Source organism: Mesitornis unicolor, unplaced genomic scaffold (genome assembly GCF_000695765.1).
Source record: "Mesitornis unicolor isolate BGI_N332 unplaced genomic scaffold, ASM69576v1 scaffold21532, whole genome shotgun sequence".
NCBI lineage: Eukaryota > Metazoa > Chordata > Aves > Mesitornithiformes > Mesitornithidae > Mesitornis > Mesitornis unicolor.
The window spans coordinates 25,128-46,825 of record NW_010167456.1 but is presented as its reverse complement, the minus strand read 5'-3'; the positions used below and the strand labels follow the sequence as shown (position 1 = coordinate 46,825).

The following is a 21,698-nucleotide window of genomic DNA, read 5'->3' as shown; positions in this document are numbered from 1 at the left end:
TTTTTAAAGAATTCCTTAAATGTAATTGAAATGAAAACAATTGATTGTTTGCAGTTTCTAAACTAATTTGCAAAGCACAAAATGACTAGAATTCTACTGCAAGTTCTGGTGCTTCACGCAATAATGCTTGCTGTTAAATACCACATCCATGTTCTGCTGCTTTAGTTTTTGTGGGTGTTTTGAAGTGCCATAGAAATATTGTACAACATTTTTCTTTTAAAGCTTATTGACTTTTTTTGTTTTTTCACTTAGAGCATGTATATCTTTAGGATCCAAGACCCGGGCCATTGGGAATGCAGCAAAGAGCCAGGTAAATGGATCAAAACCCGCTATATTACTCACCTGACTTGTCTCTTGTTGAACTGTGGAAAGAAAAATAATGAATAAACCTGATATTTTTCTCATATTTTTAAAGTGAATCTTCTACAGTAATTGCACATTTCACAGTAATAGTACTGCTTCAAGTATACAGTATAATACAGTATATTTCCTGTATTAAAATGGAAACAATATTTCTGCATCGTTTTGTCATTCAGAGTAAAATGGGAAGAAACAGCAAACCTTGTTTCTTTCCCAGTATGACTTTTTTTCTTTGCCTACTCATGACAGCAAGAATAGAGTTCATAATTAAATCCCCATGGGGAGTGAGGAGGAATACTGTGCTTAGGAAAGTTGGAAACCAAGTTGAACATTGAAAGTTTGGTATAGATACTGGTTGTTGCTTAAATGTAAAATTAATGCATTTTAAAGATTTACTGTCCTAATTTGGGACTTTGAAGAGAAGTAAAATTTCTCTAACCCTCCGTAAATTCACTTGCAACCTAGGAAAACTTTCCTTTGGAAGGTAAACACTAAAAAATTAATAATAGTCAGTGTGAATCTACAAATTCAAAATAGATTGGGTATTACCATCTTTCTTTGCATTCATGCATCATGTTAGCATGCTGAGAAGAGGACTTCCTTCCCCTTGGTGTAGAGTACAGGTGATTGGGAACTTAACTTGATGCTTTGCCTGGCAGATGTTCAGGTAATAGAGCTCACTGGTAGTACTGTGAGCAGTCAGTATATGCACAAGCTGTATCACTTTCATTCTGGGAAACTGTACACTGCTCTGAGTGCAACCGCTGAACTTTGTGGGTGAGAATGTGTCCTGTTGGTACTTTGCCCAGCTATGAAGTTTGGTACTTAGACTGGTAAACCAGACTAGTCTCTCTTGAAGAAGATTACCCAATCATAGAACCATTAAGGTTGGGAAAGACTGTTCTGGTCCTTTCTTGACTCAGAAGTTCATCCTTAAATAATTAGGTTGAAACACTGGTGAGAGAATAGGTGTGGGGAGGCTTTACATTCAGATGGGGTCTGAATTAGAGGAGAACTTTAAAGGAAGCACAGTGTGTTAATTTGAAGCTTTTTTAAGGTTTATGTAGTTAATAACTTCCCTAGTTCCTTCAGACAGCCATTGTAACCATATGTAATATCTCAAATATTGCATGCTGCATCAGAAAGCTCCTCTAAAACAAAGTAGCAGTGAAAATTGATGGCAGCAAGCTAATGGATGTTAAAGAGGAAGTAAATATGATTTTTTTAATGGAGACCACAGATTAGGAAATTAATGTTTCTTTCTTTCTTGCCACCCTCTGTTTTCCAGTGAATGTGTGGGGCTTGACACAAGTCTTCAATACATGCGTTAAGCTCAACATAAGAGTTCCTTTCTGGATCGTCTTTTGTAATCTGTATGTCATTAGCCATTAGAAATAAAATCTCTTTTCCACAGATTGTCACAAATGTAAAAAATACATTACATGGCTTCAAAAAACTGCATGGAAGAGCATTTGAAGATCCTTACATACAAGCTGAAAGGGCCAAACTTCCCTATGAACTCCATAAGATGCCGAATGGTTCTGTAGGAGTAAAGGTGAGTTAGAGCTTTGTGCAGAAAATCTTTCATGCTACAGATGAGCACTTTGGACCTTTGTCATTTAACTTCCTACTTGAATTGACTTACTATCCTTTAGGAAACTCTAAATACATTCATGCCCGTTTTGAAAAGAAAGTTATTTTTGCTAATAACAGGTACAGTAACACCTTTTATTTTTCATAGAGACTTCCTTAGCACAGTTTGTTTCTCATTTCTCCTGTAATTCATTCACTTCTTTAAATGTTCAGAGAGATCTAGAGTACTTGCTCCGTATTACATACTCGTATCTTGTAGTAATAGTGTAAAAAAGGTATTGCATTGTCTCCCATACAAGTATGCTATAAAATGTTAATTGCTCTCACCCCAAAAATGGTTCATTCACCTTGAGTAAAGCTGACTGTGTAATAAATCTGCTGTTACCAAGAGCTAAAGAACATTTTGTCCCTTCCTGTAACATCTGCTCAAGTATTGTACTTTCTCAGAGATGTCCGTGGAGGTTTCTCATCAAAAGTCACATCGGTAGCTTTTCATCTTACCTTACTAGATTTACCTTCAAATACATATAATTACAATGTGTGATGATTAGTCTCATTGGACTTTAGGTCTTACAGACATGCAGAGACCAAGTTTCAGGAAAACAAGGTAATGCTCTGAAGATAGAATCTGAACTATTTTTATTTTGCTTCTAAACTGAATGGATAGAAACTGCTCTTCTCAAAGTTCAGGTGTTCTGGCTTCAGTCTCTGAATGTCTTGTTTTCTAGCATTTTTATTTGGATCAGGAGTGCAATTCTGAAGCATATCTCCCAATCATCCTCACTTAATGCACTTTGAGTTGCTTTGTGGTGGGGCTTTGCGCCACACAAAGTGAGTTTCTTTTGTTCTGTGTACCTGCTCATATCACACTTAATTGCCATTGCGAATACAGCTGCTGTTCATCTTTCTGGGCTTCCCTGCACAGGAGTGTTTGGGATTGCTAGAGAGATGGCAGCCTGTCAGGAATTCAGGACACAGAACCTCACATGAAGGCTGAAGATTCAGATGTGTTTCCCAAGCAGGGCAGGACTGTTTGAATTGCCTTATTTGCCCCTTTTCCACTTCACATGCCTGCAGGAAGCAGATGTTCCTTGGGCTTGCACCAAAAATCTTTATTTTTAGCTCATGTTAGTGCAAATGTGATTCTATGTGTATTACGCATCTTCTGTTGGTTTTGGGTTTTAATTAAAAAAAATGCAACAAAAAATATTGTAGCATTGTAAATAGCCCCTTCAGATAACTCAGATGTTAACAGTGCCCACAAAACAACTTTCAGCTAAACTGAACTGTTTTGATTTAGTGTAGGTAGCACAAATCCATAACATCAATTGATACGGAGAGTTATTTGTGTCTAGGGTCTGGTGTTAAACTTGGGTCTCATTACTCAAAGTTGCAAAAAATGTCCAAGCAGCACACTTTAATAAACTGTCTCAACTTCTCTCTAGAGAAATGCAATTCTCTGTTTCAGGTGAGGTACCTGGATGAAGAGAGACTCTTTGCAGTTGAACAGATTACAGGAATGTTATTGGCGAAACTTAAAGAGACTTCAGAAAGTGCTTTGAAGAAACCAGTGGCAGACTGTGTGATTTCAGTAAGTTGTAATGTATTTATTGCACTTCTTTCTGTAGATAACTTTATGTAAGCTAGTACCATTTATGTTGTTGTGCAATGGTAAGAGACAAGTAACAGAAATCGCATCCTCAAAAGAAAAAAGGCCATTTATTACAGTGTTTTTTTAACTGGGGATACCTTTGTAATCATGTGAGAGGATGGAAAATTTGTTAAATCAAGAGTGTTTTCAGAGAGAACATACTTCTTAAACTGATCCAGACTTGCTATCTCAAAGTGCTATGTACAGTAATCCTGATTACTGCAGTTCCTGTTACAAATGGGAACAGTTCTATTATCTTCCTCGGTTCCAGAGAACCTTCCCAAATTCATGTTTAATTTCTTTCTTGTTACACGTTTGAATGTTGTTGAGTTGTTGTGTAGCTGAGAGTTGTCTGACCTCTATGGCTCTGAGGGTTATACTGCCAATTTTAAAAAGCTCGAAACTACCTGTGTTTGTTTGAAAAGGTCTTTTTTACCTGGCTGATTTATTTGTGTTGTGTGATTTATTTTTTTTTTAGCTAGTTTTCTCATGCATGGGGTGGGGAGAGAGAGGGAGCTTGAAAAAAGAGGTTTTGTTCCTGATATGAAGTCTTAAACATCTGCTTTTCACATTCTTTGTTTACTGCTTCACTTCTGCTCTTGCTCTGGTGAGAAGTCTGGGCATGAAATATTGGGGTTATCCCCTCTGTCAGACACGTGGGCACTGGAAAGCTGTGTACTTTAGCTGTTAGAAATCCACTTTGATCTTTTTCCTTGCTTCCTTACGGTATACCAAAGACACTGACAGAGAACACCTCCCACGCAAACAAGGATCCTGGGTAATACACAGCAATGGTAGCTCACAAAATAGACACTGAAGTTGAAGATATGGCAGCTGATTGCAGCCGTTTCAAAATGGGCTGTGATTGTGCTTTGGTTATTTTTGGAGGAACTGAATATTGTAATGCACTGTAGGCTGGCGCTGTGGTAGAGGTGATAACTGAAAAATGGATGCAGATTCAGTTGTAACACGTAATTCAGCATTAATTTTAGTTCCAGCATCACTGTAGTACTCTTGCAGTAACTTGTTTTGGGGCTGTGTGTGGATATTTATTGTGTTGACTGTGTGCTGTACAAATGTTTTCAGAAACTAGTAATGATTTTAAGATCAAAGACTTGTCAGAAGACAGAAAATGTTTTCATTTTTTTGGTGCTTGAATTTACTTTGTTTAAAACACAACTCATCAATATCACTTCATTTTTGTCATCCTTTGTAATTAAAATGTGCACTGAAACGAATTACCTAGCTGTCTTATTCAGACTGCCTTATTAATCTGAGGTTAGTTTAGAACAGTTTCTTGTGGTATTGAAATTTATAGGGTTGCTTAATGTGCAAGTTCAACTTTTCAAATCAAAGTCCCTATTTCATAATATACTATAATTTTTGGAAACAGGTACCCAGTTTCTTCACTGATGCAGAGAGAAGATCTGTAATGGCAGCTGCACAGATCGCAGGATTAAATTGTCTGAAGCTGATGAATGAAACTACAGCAGGTAAATGGCAGCAATGCTTTTTTTTCCTAACCATTCAGACTATTGAATCTGTGAGAGTGATGACATACTCCTGTTACACAATTAGGAGCTTGGGGAAAAAGTGATTCAGGCTAGGACTACCCAGTTCAGCTTGGGAACTGGAAACACAGCAACTGTGTCAGCAGGGTGATGTGAGTTTGGGTTTGCTAACTTGAGTATGGTGCCACTAGAAAATAGCTGCTCTGCTGCTGAAATGGAGCTGCTATCTCTGCTTAACTTTGCTGTACCGTGGAGCTACAGCAGCTGTAGCAAAGGCCTGAGCTCGCTTCAGAATCTCTTAATAATCCAGCTGGGGTATGCACCTGACCTGAATTCTCAGTTGTATGAAACAATAGTGTAGTACTGAATTATCAGATGGGACCTACAGTCAATATATTATTTAACATAGGTGTGTAGTGGGGTGTTTTTAAAGCATATTTCCCATGCTTTTGCTCTGCAATGCACTTCGAGATCTCATATCTCTTTTATCTTATTTACAGCTAGCCATTAATAACAGCTTGGCTTTCCACAGTTTGATAAAATAGTGATGTAACAGAATTTTCTTTCTGGCTTACTGAAAGACATGTGTGTGTGAGTAAAAATAAATCTCATGGAAGCATTAGTGAATTATTTTTTTTATCATAAGCTAATACTTACTTGAAATTAAATACCTTGAAGGAAAACTTCAAAATGTATAATCCAAAGATTTTAACTTTCATATACATGCTTTAAAAGCTGCTTCTATACAAACTGCATTTTAGTGGAATTTCTTCTGAAAGCAGGCTTGCTGATCATGTTTAGAAATGAACTGTTTGACTCTTCAGAATATCTAAATCAAGTCAAGCATAAGTCTGCACAAGAAGGACAGTTTAAACTTGTGGCAATGCTGTCAATTGTAGCATTAGCACAACTGTTGTTCCTATAAAGTAACTTGTGTCCTGCCCTCCTCTGGTTTTGGTGAATTCTAGGCTAGAATATAAAAATGTTACACCTAATGGGAACTGAAGTTGGAGCAGTTTAAACCAGAGTATTCATTTAAATTATTTTTGCTTTTATAAAGTCTCAACCAACTTTCCAAATTATTGCTATATTGAAATCTTAAATTCTTACAAAACAGTTTTTAAAACATTTTTTTTTCTCTTGAGCATACCTCAGTTTTGCAAAACTGAGCTAGAAAATATTGAAAGTAAGGCATTTCAAAGGAGAGGTGAAGGCATAAGACTGAATATGTGAAATTTCACACGTCACAATGTTAGTCTGGATGCAAGCAGAAGTAAAGTACAAGGTGATGTTTTAGTAGGATTAAACCCTCACTTGACATCTGTTTCCTCTGTTCACAGTGAAAAATGTGTTTTCAGCATGTTAATTTTCTTTGTGATGAGCTGTTTTGTGCATGAACAATAACTCTCAAACAAAAGCAAAACCATTCTGAAATTCTGGATCTGAAAATTTAAATTTATTATGGTGCATATGCTACTGACTTCACTGCTTCGGAGGTGCACAGCATGCAGATGTTAGAAAGAGATGTTAGGTCATACAGAATGAACATGAAGTAATTTACTAGTAAAACTTCAGTCAGACAGTGGAAAAAATGAAAATAATGTGGCAACTCATAATGGTCTAAAACTTGCGACCTTTTTGACCCTGTGTTCTACTTGGTCTGAGTAATGGAGGTGTTTAGAAAGAGTAAATGTAAGTAGTGTGTGTATTCCAGTAGTGCTTTTAATGCATGCTTTACAGTTGTGTGCAGCTTTCCCTTAACTTCCATGGGTTGGTGTTTTGCAGTTGCACTGGCCTATGGAATATACAAGCAGGATCTGCCGGCCTTGGAAGAGAAGCCAAGAAATGTGGTCTTTGTAGATATGGGGCATTCTGCATATCAGGTTTCAATCTGTGCTTTTAATAAGGGAAAACTGAAGGTAATCTTTAAAGTCATACACTAAAATCCCATATTCCCGAAGTATTTCATTGAAATATACTCAAAATGCTCTTCTGTGGAAAGTGTGTTTTGTTTGTGGGGTTTTTTTTTGTTGTTTTAAATAAATGTCTATAGCTAATATTTTTGTAATGTAGAATACAAGAAAATCATATTTTTTTTGCTATTTTGGCAAATTAATTTTCATAAAATGGAGAAATGGAAGTATTCCTGAGAGATTTTTGAAAAGTACTTGACAGTTAAGCGTATTGCACAGTCATGCGATGACTGAAATATTTGCCTTTCCTGGTAGTCTCATAGGCATTGTAGTTGTGCAGCTGATTTATCTATGGGAAACTGTGGAACTACTTTGAATTGTGCTATGATTTTTTTTTTCTGCCACCCATGATAGTTCAAAATGTAAATTCAATAGGATATGAAGTAAAACTGCACGGTCTTCACTTCTAGTTGTGAGATTTTTGTCTTTGAGCTACTGATGGTTGGAAGTTTTTGTGAAGTTGCCCTTGGTAACAAAGTGTAGTCATCTGAAGTAATTTGGAAGATGATAGCAGGCTTTTCTGTTGTGAGTAAATGATACAGAGCTAGTAATAGCATGACAAAATAGCCATCCTAGCCTGCCTTTTCTTTAGTAAGTTAGTAAACTGAGAAGGGGCTGCAGGATAGTAGAAAATAGCATGGTAGATGCGGTAGTATTTTATTTGGGGAGGGCAGAAGCTATAATTTTTTTTTAAGTTCTATCTGGCATAGAAGATGGTGAGAAAACCATAATGTTCCTGTATCAAATGTGTTTTTAAAGGTATTCTAGTGTCGGCATGAAAACTATTCCTATATCTAAACAAGCATTGATAACTTAACATCTGTTCTTTCACTTTTGTGCAGGTCTTAGCTACTACCTTTGACCCTTTCTTAGGTGGTAGGAATTTTGATGAGGCTTTGGTAGACTACTTCTCTGAAGAATTTAAGACAAAATACAAACTGAATGTAAAAGAGAATCCCCGAGCATTGCTACGATTGTATCAGGAATGTGAAAAACTGAAGAAGCTTATGAGTGCAAATGCTTCTGACCTTCCACTCAATATTGAGTGCTTCATGAATGACCTCGATGTCTCCAGTAAGATGAACAGGTACCGTGCATTATTCTCACTGAAGTGCAGTCAAGTGTGGTCTCTAAGCTGCTGTGTAATGTGAAACTTTCCATGTTCCCACAGAGCTCAGTTTGAGCAGTTGTGTGCTGCCCTTCTGTCCAGAGTGGAACCTCCTTTAAGAGCAGCCATGGATCAAGCTAGTAAGTAGGACTTGATTTAGGTACTACTTTTGGTTCAAGAAAGTAACTAGTAATGTAGTTATCCTAGATCTCTTTAATGATTACTTTTTTAATATATTTTTGTATTTATTAGAATTGCAAAGCTAAGTACTGAAAAGTTAAATGTAAGTTCCATTCATATGCTTGTCATGTATGCATGATCCCATCCCTGCCTCATTTAGTGCACATATCACTCTGCAACCCTGGTTTATTGACCCTCATTCACCCTCTAATGGAAAAGGTTGGTGCTCTGAAAGACGATTTTATTTTTTAGAAAACGAAACAACCAAACCAAAACTATGGTGGGAAAAACTTATTCTTTACTGCAACTGTCTGGCCAGCCTGTTCCATGTGTGCTACATACATGCCCTCACTGACCTGAGAACTTGGCAGTAAATTCTTAGAATAAACTATCTGAAGCATGTGCAAATAGCAACTTTATTATTTTTTTTTTCCCTAATGTAGTATAAAGGAGAGAATTAGACTTTCACAGGAAAAGCTTTTACCCCTAATTACATCTTCTTAGCATCTTCAACTAAAAGAAAGGGGAAAATTCTGTTTATCTTGTGACTTAGCTAGATAACTAATACAGGAAGTAAGAACCTGAAAAACTGCTGGGCAGAACTGTTCAAGGACTGACAGTTGTTTCTTGAATCCGGAATGTAAAAGTTACCCTGTGAGCGCAGTCTAATATTTATTATATATATTTTTAGTTAAGGCTTTGCTTTTCTTTCTTGGTAACCAAATTTAAACAAAACAGAAAATGAGGTACATTTAGGTTTCATTTTGTTCTTGTTTGGGAGGGGTGAGATACTGTATTGCAGGGCTGGCAAAGAAAACCCAGTTACACGCACTTGAGTTTTCGCACTCTAGAAAGGAGATGCATATGGACAACACGCTCTAAAGAACAGCTGTCCTCACTGATGTTTGGCTTCTGCATTTTCCAGGATTATGCAACTAGAAAACTTTGTAGCCTACAGAAGGGACAAAGATTTTGAACAGTGCATATCATGACAAAGCTAGTTCTGAAGATCATGTTGGCCACTGAATAATATAGTTGATGCTTGTCACAGTGTCTAGATAATAAGTGAACTCTTTTCTGGTTGTCCAAAGACAGCTTTTTAATATCTTTATGATAACTTAAGGCCATACACTCTCTTTTCTAGAACTTCAGCGTGAAGATATCTACAGTATAGAAATAGTAGGTGGGGCTACTAGAATTCCAGCGGTGAAGGAACAGATCTCTAACTATTTCTGTAAAGAAATAAGCACTACACTAAATGCTGATGAAGCTGTTGCAAGAGGCTGTGCCTTGCAGGTATAGTTGTTGAAATTAAACTTTATTGCTTCTTTAACTCTATGTACTAATGAAACGAGACTAACCAAAAGCAAAAGGTACAAGATAAAGAGTCTTACTTGCTCTTTAAACAGTTGGTGACGGTGCCCATGTCAGAAATTATTGTATTATATTTGGTAATTTGCTGCTGTGTCATGTTTAAAGGATGGTCTTGTTAGAGACCTGTTAAATTTGATAACCCAGAAGGCAGTGTTCCTCTTCTGTGTAATCATTTGAAAGCTTTCCTGGGTGTCTTTACTGATAATCACTAGGGAAGTAGCATTTTATTATTATTACCTTAATTAAGTCTTTTAGTTTAACTTTCTACTAAGCATAGGAAGTTTCTGTTAAAAAGTCTTGTGATAGACAGGACCTCCATGTGACCTATATGAATTGTAGCCTTTTTGCACTCAGGTATTATTTATTGTATTTACTATTTATTTACTACATGGATATAATAAAACATTGGTTTTTGTTTTCTAGTGTGCAATTCTTTCCCCAGCTTTTAAAGTGCGTGAATTTTCCATCACGGATGTTGTTCCTTATTCTGTAACATTAAGGTGGAAATCATCTTACGAAGAAGGAACAGGGTAAGTTGCACAATACCTAATAAAAATTGTTTGTATGTGTACATAAAGAAAAATGTTGAGCTATGGGAAAGACCAGGCCTCAGGCTTTGAAGCTGTCATCTACTCAAACAGTTAATTTTTTTTTTACATTGTACCTCTTGATTTCCAATTACTGTTTAATACTTAAGTCCATTTAATTAAAAAGTTTGTGTGAAGTTGCCTGATTTGAGAAATGTGACACAGAGTGCGCAGTCCAGCTTTGAAACCTGTAGGCCTTCAACCTGCAACACTTATCACAGACTGACTTAAACTAAATTAGCTAGCTGCTTGGTTAGCACAGCTATTGATCATGAACGTACCTTGATTTTGATTATCTGTTGTTATGCTCAGTGGTTTAATCTTATTATTTTACCACTTTAGAGAATGTGAAGTCTTCAGTAAGAACCATGCTGCTCCATTCTCAAAAGTAATTACTTTTCACAAGAAAGAGCCTTTTGACCTAGAAGCTTACTATACCCATCCACATGACGTGCCTTATCCTGATTCCAGAATAGGTAAGAACATGTGAATAAAAACCCTGTAATCAACTCCTGTTGATAATGAGAGAAATGCTTCTCTATTTTTAAGACATGTTACTTCCATGTTTCCTAGGTTCTAAAAATGCCTAGGTTCTTTATGAAGGCTCAGAGCAATCTTGGTTTAGAAGCACTGATCAAACAGTATCAAAAGCTTCTTTTGGCAGTTACTAGAAATTTTGTTTTCTATCTGTCTTCACTGTCCACTTAATAAAAAGTAGGTACAAAGAGTTCAGTGCTCTATTGTCTGGTTCTTTCAACCTCTATAAAATGGATAAGGATTTTATGTGCCTGCTAGCCTGAGTTTTTCAAAGACATTGGATCAAAGGAGCTGTTAGCACTGGACAGTTACCTGTCCAGACAGGTATCTGTCATATCTTTTTCTGTTACTGTGAGAACATACAAGATAGGCATTTCCTGAATGTAAGCATCTGCAGTAGTCTTAACACATTAGATGGTATGAGTAGGCTTCCTGGTACCTCATACTACCTTACTTGCAGTTATTAGTAGACTTCTCAGGTTTAGGTCACACTTTTGTTTACCGATTTATGAATCGGATACAAACTTGGTGCTGTTTAGACAGCTATTTAGCTGTTTATGCAAGAAGTCTGTCATCTGTAGGAAAGAACATTCTCCTTTACATGTGCACAGTCTGCATAATTTACACTCAAATTTCCAACAAGTTTTAAAATAAAACCTCACTGCTTCCACAAGTGTTCATAACTGCTGTTCATTACCAAATTCAAATAGAATATTTTATTTTTGTTAACTTTCTATTTTTCAGGGGGGAAGCTTGAGTTCCATGGATAAAAGAAACTATTTGAGATTAATCAGTCATTTCTTGACTGTGATGGTTAGAGAAGGCAACAGAGAAATATAACACATAATAAAGTGTTATCTTGAATTTTTATGAAATACAGATGAAGTAAAAACATCTTGTTAGTTATCAGTTAACTGATGATAATTTGGAGCAGGTTTTAGTTTCTCTAGCTGCAGCGTACATTGTACAACTAACAGCTAAGTAGGAAGCTTCCAAATAGTTGATTTCGACTGCATAAAGTTGCTATTAAAATTAACACCCTTGAAGGGAATGTGTTTTGTTTCTTTTTTTTCCCTCTCGCTATTGTTTTAGAACAACAATTAAAACCATCATTGTTTTTTCAAGGGCGTTTCACTATTCAAAATGTTGGTCCCCAACATGACGGCGACAATTCCAAAGTGAAAGTTAAAGTGCGTGTCAACATTCATGGCCTTTTCAGTGTGGCTAATGCTTCTATAATAGAGAAGCAGAACATTGAGGGAGATCACAATGACACACCTATGGACACTGAATCATCAAGCAAGAACCAAGGCAGAGATGATGAGCTGGTATGTAAACTTGTAAATATCTACACTCCTTGTAATAATAGGCTCTCTTGCAACAATTGGAGATTAAATCATAGTGTTAAGTGTTTGACAGTTACTGCTTCTCCACTCTTAAATTATTTCTTCAGTTTTGTAACATATTTCTTTGTTTATTAGTAAAGTACTGGTGATATGGCACTAAGAAAGCAACAAAAAAATTTGAGAAATTATTTTTTTAATTGTTTGTCTCTCTACTAGTCTTAGCATTATCTGGTGTTGCTATCAAATGGCAACGTATTTAATGAGATCTGTTTAGAAATTAATTCTAAAGGTTTGGTTTTCCTCAAGTACTACATTTTCATTGAGTCAAAAATATACCTTAGGGAAAACTTGTTCTTCTTAAACATTTTCCACTAAGGCACTTCTTTCTGTATGTCAGTACTGGTGGTTCTTACAATCTAGTTTGTAAACCCATAGGGGAAAATTATTGGAAATTAATAAGCAACAGCTTTGTCATTAATACTGAGAAATTAACATTTTAGACTTCCTTATGTCATTTCTGGCCAGTGTATTAAAGCACTATAGCTCTTCAGTGCGAGCTCACAGTATTCTACCCATCAGTTCTCTCATTGTAGTGCAAGGAAGATCAACTTTCTTGATAGCGCACTGTATACCAGAAGTAGATGACTGAGTAGTGAGATGCAGCTGTTACATGTGACACTAATACTGAGGACTGGGTTCCAGGGAGCCATTGCAGCCAGGAACAGCACACCAGCAATGACCTCAGCAACCTTTCTTTTTTGCTTGTGCCTTTCTGCAGCTGGGGATTTTGGTTATATGACAGATCACAGAGGAGATAAATTATAGTGGAGAGAAAAAGAGGATGAAACAGTGGGCAAGCTGCTGCTTCACACTCCTGCTCTCCTGAGACTGCAAACTGCTGCAGAGTGACCAGTCTCACAGGCTGTCAGACATACTGAGGGAGGATTTCCTTATGGAGCAAATGCTCTGCAGCTTTATTTAGAGGAAGGGGTGAATGTATTTCCTGTCACTATATCTTAAAATTTGTCCTTAGCAGCTTTTCCCACTTTAGTTCAATATGCAACAGGAATTAGAGCAAGTGGTTACACAATTAGCATTATTACATCATTTATATAAGCAACTCTCTAAATGTCATACTGTTTTGTAGGAATTTTAGTGTATTTGAAATGCCAAACATGATGCAGTTCTTTGTGGACAAGTGTTCTGTATCTGGCATTTGTATAAAAGTGAAAAATGGTTAGAAGTTATATAGTGGGCATTTTAGTGAAATAGGACTACTGCATGTGGGGGTTACTGCAGTTAGTACACTGTTCAGTACAGGATTAACCACTTCCATCCTCAGGCTTTCAGTGTGTAGTACTTTCATGAACCTAACACATCTTCTGTTTTGCAATGGTGCTTGTCAGCAATTACCTTTCATTACTGAGGATGATACCCTCGACTCTGAGGAGGAGGTTTGTGGTGTATGTGTATTATTTCCCCCCCTCTAACTTTTTTATGTAGGCAAAACAGTTCCTTCCAGTTGTTGCCTTTTCTGTGTGAACAGTAAGAACAGCAAATGAGGATGTTTTTTTTTTTCCTGCTCTGAAGTGACAAAACATAAATCTGGTAAAAGTAGCCTGTAGTTGTTTTCAACTTTCATAATTACAAACTTCCTAAGTCAATTGACATTGCACCTGTGCTAGAGTTTGAAATCCTTAGATACTTTTTCTTGTAGTTTGCAGAACTAACAGTAAATTATTTTACATTTTACACTTGTGAATCCAGGAATCTTAATTCCTTGTAATGAAAGTAATCTTACACCTTTCAGACCTCAGCTACAGCTCATTATTTATTGATGCTCTGGATAACCAAGTAGTAGTCATTCTGAAAAGTGTAGACTTACCCATTACTATGTTGTTAAAAGCTTTGTAATGATAACAAGTAATTGTGCTACCAAAACTAAATCAAGTAATCAGCACTAGCAATTAGTGATGTTTTTAAGATCCTTAAATTTAGAAAAAGGCATAGGTTAACTACAGATAAATTTAAGTGAAACTCTCTAATTTTGGAGGGCAGGAAGGGAAAGCAGTTGGTAATGTGCTCCAAGAGGCTACTAGAGAAAGTAGTTTTCATGATTTTTTGAGACAGATGCAGGTAGCAATTATGATGACTAAATTACTCCTGCTTTGGGTTACAAACTTTTAAAGTTGAGGTGAAAAATGCTATAATGTTGAAGTTCTGGCTGTTCCATAGAGAACCTGTTGTTACTGCCTGTGTTGGTGGTGTGTTTCTAGAATGCTCTTTGCATACATCTTGTACATATTAAAGGCGTATTCACAGAGCTTAGTGCAATGCTGTAACGGGACAGACTGCAGCGTCATAATTACTTCAGAAGGAACAGGCAGAATAGAATCCTCATTTAATTTGAGAAATCTATGGATACAAATACTATATCAAAATGCCTGTTTAAACATGGTGAATCAAATTCTTAAGATTGAGTCTAAAGTCCATGCTATCTGTGATGTACTGTAATTAATGTCAGTCTTAAATTGTACAGCAAACCTATGTGTTTAGTTACGTAACTCTCTTTCTAGGATAAAATGCAGGTTGATCAAGATGAAGGTGTTCAGAAAAGTCAAGCTGAACAACAGAACCAAGCAGATGAGGAAGCTGAAAATGCAGGAGCTGAAACAAAAGTTTGTATTCAGTATTGATAAAGAAATATAATGTTGCTTCCCTTAGACTTTTTTTGCCCAGTATTCTCAAAGTCCTTAATCTTACTAGTTAGACTGTATTTGGAGGAGTACAGCCATATTGGAATAGTTAAGTTAGAAATCTTCCCTTAGCACTTTTAATCGTATACTATGTTGATAATCAGACTTTGAAATAAGTTTGTTTAAATAACAGTTTTATAGTGAAGATGGACTTCTGAGAATCTTAGGAAACACGAAGAAGAGTATGCAGTGCCTTTCACTCTTGAAACGTTTTTTCAACAGCTCTTCACAATTGTTTTAGGAAGTTAAATTCCACCAGTTTGGTTCAAAACTAAGGTAATAGTGATTCTGAATAACAGAGGAATAATTAGGTGTTTAATTTACATATGGTTAACTTGTAGCTGTTATACTAGTTTATCTCTCCTTTTTGAGCATAAACGTAGTAATGTTTATATTCTTGAAAGTTTAATAGTGTAAATCTCTTTATAGGCTGCTTCTGGAGACAAGCAAGATCATCCAACCCAGCCAAAGGCTAAAGCAAAAGTGAAGAGTATTGACCTTCCTATACAAGCAAGCCTCTATAGACAACTGGGACAAGATCTTATCAATTGCTATATAGAAAATGAGGTAAGCAACATGAACAAATGACCACTCTAATGTCACTGTAAATTATTATACAGAAAGTATTTGCAACCATAAACCTATTACCTAATTTAGAATTCCTTAGGGGCTTGTCCTTAATTATAAGGGGCTTTGTTTAGGTTGGTTTTTTGGTGAAATTAATCTGTTTCACTAGACTTAACTACCCAGATCCCATCAGTTTCATCTATTAGCCTGTCATTATCTGAAGTATCCATTTCTTTCTTAGGCAGGAAATGCCTAAGATTACCAGTAAAGCTGCACAGTATGTTACAGGAACTACAGTTGTTACTGATCAACCTGATACTGGTCAAGAGTAGCACTTGCACATTTCTGGTGCTTTACAGAAGCTGTATCCTTAGTTATATTGCATTTTTGCTCTTCTAGTCCTACATCAGCAGGAAAGTATTACAACATGTAGTAAACCTACCTTTCAGAGGATCCTTTCTGAATTTTCTAGGCATCATGTTTGTGAAGATCCTAATGGCATAAGCTCTTCCCTGAAAGATATGGTCAGTCTGAAGAATATGAAATATTTTTTGTACGGCAGAATCATTTTTAGTACTTCCAAACTGCAGTCAAGATTTCTCTTTAATTCTAGTCCTGTCTGTGGTGGTCAGATGATAATTGATAATCTGATTCATTTACACTGAAGCAGTTGCCAAACACCTTCCAAACATGAATTCATTTTTTTCCCCATTCCAGTTCTGCTTGCTGTGAAGATAAAATTTTCACCTTTCTATAAGTTAACTGGTAATTGTGAATTAGGAGGCTTCTGCTAAGTTCTGTGGAGTACTGCTGAAGTTTAACTTTTAAAATGCTTTTAGTTTTAAATACTTTTCTTCATCCTAGGGGAAGATGATGATGCAAGACAAGCTTGAGAAAGAAAGAAATGATGCTAAGAATGCTGTTGAAGAGTATGTTTATGACTTCAGAGACAAACTGTGTGGAGTCTTTGAGAAATTCATCACTGAGGAAGTAAGACTTACCTATGTGTTTCAGCTGTTGGTAAAGATCCTTTGTATTTGTAAGTTTTGAGTGCATATTATCCAGAGGCTGCAGGAATCTCTTGGCCTTGTTTTGGAATATGAAATGGATTAACTTCACAGAAGTGAAGTCTAGGCTGTATGTATGTACATGTGGCATTTGGCATGCAAGCACGCGGAGTTCTGTGCTGAGAAGTTTCTCAGCAGCAAGGAAAGATTCCAGATGTGGGCAGAAAAGCCCTGTGGTGGGGGTAGTAGACAGATCACCTGTGTGAGTGAGTAGGAACAAAATGAAAATCAGCAGAAATGGCGTGTCTGCGGCTTTGTCTTAATTGTCCAGTTTCATTAGCTTAGAAACGTGATTGTTTCCCCACTTAAAAGTATTTTGATCTCAGTATGCTTTTGAAGTCCAGGTAAAAGGTGATGAAGAAAGCTGTATACTGGGCTTTTGCAAAAGCAGTATTAAAAGAACGCTTGTCCCATAATAATTTCTCTAACAGCCCTCTAAATAAGTGGCTGGCGTACAAGCAACTAGTTGTTCAAACAAATGTCCAGCAGCAAGTTTTAAGGTCTGGTGTCTGGTTTACCTGGTCATCAACCCAGCAACACACTTAGATGCCCTCCCAGTATAAACTCAAGGGTGTGATGCTGCCTTTCCCATACCAATTTCAAAACAATCTCTTACATAAATGAAGGGGATAGATAAGTTCTTTATTTCTAAATAGCTAAAGATATAATGTTTGTTTATAGCCAACAGAGTATAACTAAAAATTTTAACTTAACTTTATATATAGTTGTCCAAATTTCTGTTCTGCTATTTGAGAACCCAAGAAGCAGAACTTTCCATGTAAGGAGAAGATGCAAGAATGTTACGAAGAGGTGCATGTGAATCTCGGTCCTGAAGCTATGTAACTCCCGTAAACTTTACCTGCAAACCAGATCAGTAGGGCTGTCCTGCCTCTCATCATTCTGTAAAGTCTTGGCTTTGAAGTCTCTTAATTATAGTTTTCCTTCACTATCACTTGGAACGTTTTAAACTGACTTCAAACAGGATTTGTGTTGTGGGGAGAAATCTCATTTGTCACGTTCTCTTCTGAACTAGAGTATCCCTAACTTACTTCATAGGATTCAAACAAGCTGACCTTGATGTTGGAGGACACAGAAAACTGGCTTTATGAAGATGGAGAGGACCAACCAAAACAAGTATACATGGATAAGCTTCAGGAATTAAGAGTAAGGTTTTAAGTTACTTTCTAGAGAAATGGTGTATGTGTTTGGAGGTGGGGGCATTTGTATAAATACAAAGTAAGCAAAGCTCTTTTAATGAGGGATGTGTATGTGCATGCCCTTATGTGAATTTTGTAAATCCATTAACTTTTGGGTATGGACATCTGGTTGTATCTGGATGTGGTTTAGTTATGAAATGAACATAATATTTAGAACTGAAAATACAGTTTGTTTCAATGTCAGTTGTGCTTCTAGTTGGAAAACAGTCAAAATGAAGCAGACTGTCACTAGTGACAGTAAAATTAACTGCTGTGAGAGTTTCCTGTCGGGCCTCTTCCAGCCTGAAAGAGGCTTTTGAGTGCTTTGACTGCTTTACCAGGCATTCAGAATTATACTCTAGAATAGATGTTCTGGTTTCACTGTTTTCAGTGGCCTTGTATAGCTGTATCATAAAACTGAATTTTTGGTCTAATTTCTAATGATAAAGGCTGGAGAGTGGTTTAACAGTAGCTTCCACAGTATCATATGATCAGTAATGACAATCCTAACATACTTGAAACTTTAAAAATCTCATGGGATGATGTGAATGCTGATGAATGACTGCATATTCAGTCTGTAATCAGTTTCAAGTCTCTAGCTCTGGGGTTCCAACTGTTTTCTCTCAAGTCATGTTTCCTTTGTGGGAGGGATAACTGATGGAAACAGCAGTGCAGATCCTGGCAACTGCTGTCTTGCCCCGATACCAGTATTCAAGAGAAGGGAAAAACAGACAATGGATAAAACTAGTTTCCAGGTGAACTACTTTAATTTTAAACTATCCATGTAAATCCTGTCCTGGTTTTTTTCCACATGCATTGTCTCAGATGCTCTGTTTGCTGAAAGTAATTGCAAAACGCTGTGCCTGATAAGGGCAGAGCACTACTCTTGTGTTTAAACTTCTGGGCTTTTTTTGTTGCACTAAAGCCAAATGCAAAGATTAAACTCTTGAATGGGTGAGAAAAGGCATTAAAGGCAGCTTTCCTTCCAGTGCCATGTTTTAGTCTTGAACCTGACTAAAGGTAACTTGTATTGTAAGATCTTTGTGCTTATGTTTCCAGAAATTTGGACAGCCTATTCAGGAAAGATACATGGAACATGAAGAGAGACCGAAAGTTTTAAATGAACTGGGAAAAAAGATTCAGCTCCTTATGAAAGCAGTAGAAGCATACAAAAATAAGGTAGAAGCAAGTTATTTAGGAAATAAACTATTATAGGTGTTTTAGTTTGGCTGTAGATTTTTTCGTGTTTAAAAATAAATTCTGTAAGATTGTCTGTTGTGCTTCTGCTCCTGAGAACTTCTAAAACTGTTCTGGACTGCGAGCAAAAATGGTTTATTTATGAGGACAGGAATTACATTTAGTCGTCTTTTTTTGTGGTGACTTGTACCTCTTGAAATGGGTATCTCAAGTAATGGCTGTTACCAGTGTTTCAGTAACTTACAGGACTGTTGGGGTTACTTAAACTGCAGTAAATCAGCCTTTTCTTTTTCTTGCAACTTCATTACTAAGTTGCTTCAGCAGTGTGCACTTAAGATAAAAATTTCAAATGTCTGAAAGTAATGTTCTGTCTTGTTCTACATTCTTCATACTAAACGCTTGTTAAAGCCTTCCTAGTGGGTTGTAGCAATGTTAATCTGTTTATGATGTCTGTGAAATTCTTAATCGAGTGAGAAGCATTTATTAACTGATAAAATACCTCTCTGTAGGATGAAAAATACGATCACCTAGATCCTGCTGAGATGGAAAAAGTTGAAAAATACATTAGTGAGGCTATGAATTGGTTGAACAGCAAAATGAATGCCCAGAACAAACTAAGCCTAACTCAGGATCCAGTTGTCAAAGTGGCAGAAATATTGACAAAATCTAAGGTAAGAAAAAAGGTCCTTGTACATGTTGCATTCAAGCTAGTTTTTCTTTAACAAGATTTTTGCGCTCTGTATTAAGCTACAATATTACACCTGCAGAGATTCTAAAGCTATGAAAAGATCCATACAGAGAGCAGCAGTTTTAACAGTGTTCAGTTCTGGCTCTTGATTTACAGCAGTACCTCTGAATAACCCTTTTTCAAGTACCTTTAGTTACAGCACCAGGCTTGCTAGATTACCATATAGGCTTTTAGCAGTTCAGAAGCTGTTTAGGTAGTGAAAGGTTTTATTTTACCTTTCTAGACTTCGTAGAATTGAAAAGTCCTAGTCCTTGAAAACTAAATTTCAGGTCATTATGAACCTGAAACAAATTTGGGACATTCTAGTTGAATGCAATTACTGTGCCACCAAATGAGCTTGTTCTCTCCCTTCTGTTACAACTAGGAATTGGATAGCTTCTGTAATCCTATTATATACAAGCCTAAACCGAAGATAGAACCTCCCAATGATGGGCAGTCAAAAGCTAATGGTGAACACAATGGACCAGTGAATGGACAGAGCGGTACTGAAACAAAACCTGAACCAGCGAAGGACAATTCTCAGCAGACCAAACCACCTGGAGAGATGGAAGTGGACTAAATCTTGCATTTCTCTTAATTAAAATAGTGCAAGTAACCACAGGGTCCATTCTTTTTGTCTGGTACACGCCTCAGATGTTCAGTTATTCTTAGCTAACCTTCTGTTGTTTGTTGCTGAGTAGTTTTGAAAGTGTTTTATATCAAGTACACCTCTGATGTTCATTTCCACTGATGCTGCTTATGTGGAGCTTTAGCCAAATGTAGATTGTATACGTCAGTTTAAGCTTTCCCAATATATTTTATATCAAACATACAGAATTGATATATAAATGGCAACAATCTACCTTATTTAAAGCTTTTATTGTGGATAAACCTCAGCTCCTTTTATTCAGGAAAGGATACTGTATTGCACTACTGATGCTCAAGTGTAGATCTAATTGCGTCTTTATTTCGGAAAAATATTGGAATTGAAGTGGCAAGACTTGTCACTTGAAGCACTGACCTTTTCTAGTTATTGTATTGTTATAATTTAAATATTAAAATAGAGGTTAGTTGGCATACTAGTCCATCTTGTTGATGTACCATGAGAATTGTACTATCTTTTTCATATGAACAGAATAATACAGGCCTAAACATTTTTTAGATTCCCATACCACTAACAATCCTAGTTAAAAAATGCTAGCATAATGGCTCTGCCAAGTGCTGAAATGAAGTGGATGGTCTCAGTGCACACTGCTGTACATAACATACTTGCTTATGATAGGATGATGCTAATGATAACAGTATGAAGCGGTAGAATATATGAGGACTGGTGCATAGCTTTTCCTTGAAAATGTTGTCTTGCACATGTTACTATTTTCACTTATTTTGAACAAAATCTGCATCTTGATCACATCTTATGCTGGGGAGGAAGAAACAACAGAAATGGTGCTGTGCAAGCTGGATATTAGCACCCTGCTTTTCAGGTTGCTTAAATACTGTTTCTGGCAAACTTGAAAGATATACTGAGAGCTTATTTAAGCCTTGGTACTCTGCACATAAGCCCTTTGGTCAAGTATCTAAACAAAAGAGCTTACAAACTGGATATTATTATCCCAAAGATGGAATATACCTGATGAACTTGCATAGTTTACCAGTTAATATTTGGTCACTTGATTGAATGTGTCTATAGTGTATCACACAGTTGAGACACTCTCTTCTTTGAAGCATCTTAGACATTGTCATGGTCCAATCTGTTTTTATATTCTGAATGCCTCTGTCAGTCACAGAGGTACTGTAGCATGTGGCAGAGCAAGCCACTTTTCTTTTGACTTTAAATAACTCTTCTGTTGCCAGCAGAGGAACTGGCTACTCTTAACTTTGAAAAGAGGTTTCTTGCTCAAGTAAGCACGAGAGGCTGAGTTGTAATGTAACACTTGAATGACTTGAACTCCATTGCAGAAATGCATT

The 21,698-nt window shown here is 36.6% G+C and overlaps 1 protein-coding gene across 3 annotated transcripts; it reads left to right on the top strand.

Moving 5' to 3' along the window:
* The first annotated feature begins 258 nt into the window (after window positions 1-258).
* HSPA4L (heat shock 70kDa protein 4-like) lies at window positions 259-21,372 on the top strand. 3 transcript variants are annotated; one of them, XM_010178708.1, is made up of 19 exons: window positions 260-310; window positions 1,775-1,915; window positions 3,422-3,544; window positions 4,998-5,097; window positions 6,901-7,034; window positions 7,931-8,175; window positions 8,260-8,336; window positions 9,521-9,672; window positions 10,174-10,280; window positions 10,680-10,813; window positions 12,000-12,202; window positions 13,627-13,674; window positions 14,797-14,898; window positions 15,406-15,543; window positions 16,408-16,533; window positions 17,667-17,774; window positions 18,866-18,985; window positions 19,513-19,674; window positions 20,116-21,372. In XM_010178708.1, exons 2-19 carry the CDS (start codon window positions 1,889-1,891, stop codon window positions 20,308-20,310), a joined length of 2,301 nt encoding a protein of 766 aa, XP_010177010.1. In that variant the 5' UTR covers window positions 260-310; window positions 1,775-1,888; the 3' UTR covers window positions 20,311-21,372. The 3 variants fall into 3 exon arrangements, with proteins under 3 accessions (XP_010177008.1, XP_010177010.1, XP_010177011.1); XM_010178706.1 differs by lacking the exon at window positions 13,627-13,674 and having other exon boundaries at window positions 259-310; XM_010178709.1 differs by lacking the exons at window positions 13,627-13,674; window positions 14,797-14,898.
* Window positions 21,373-21,698: the final 326 nt, after the last annotated feature.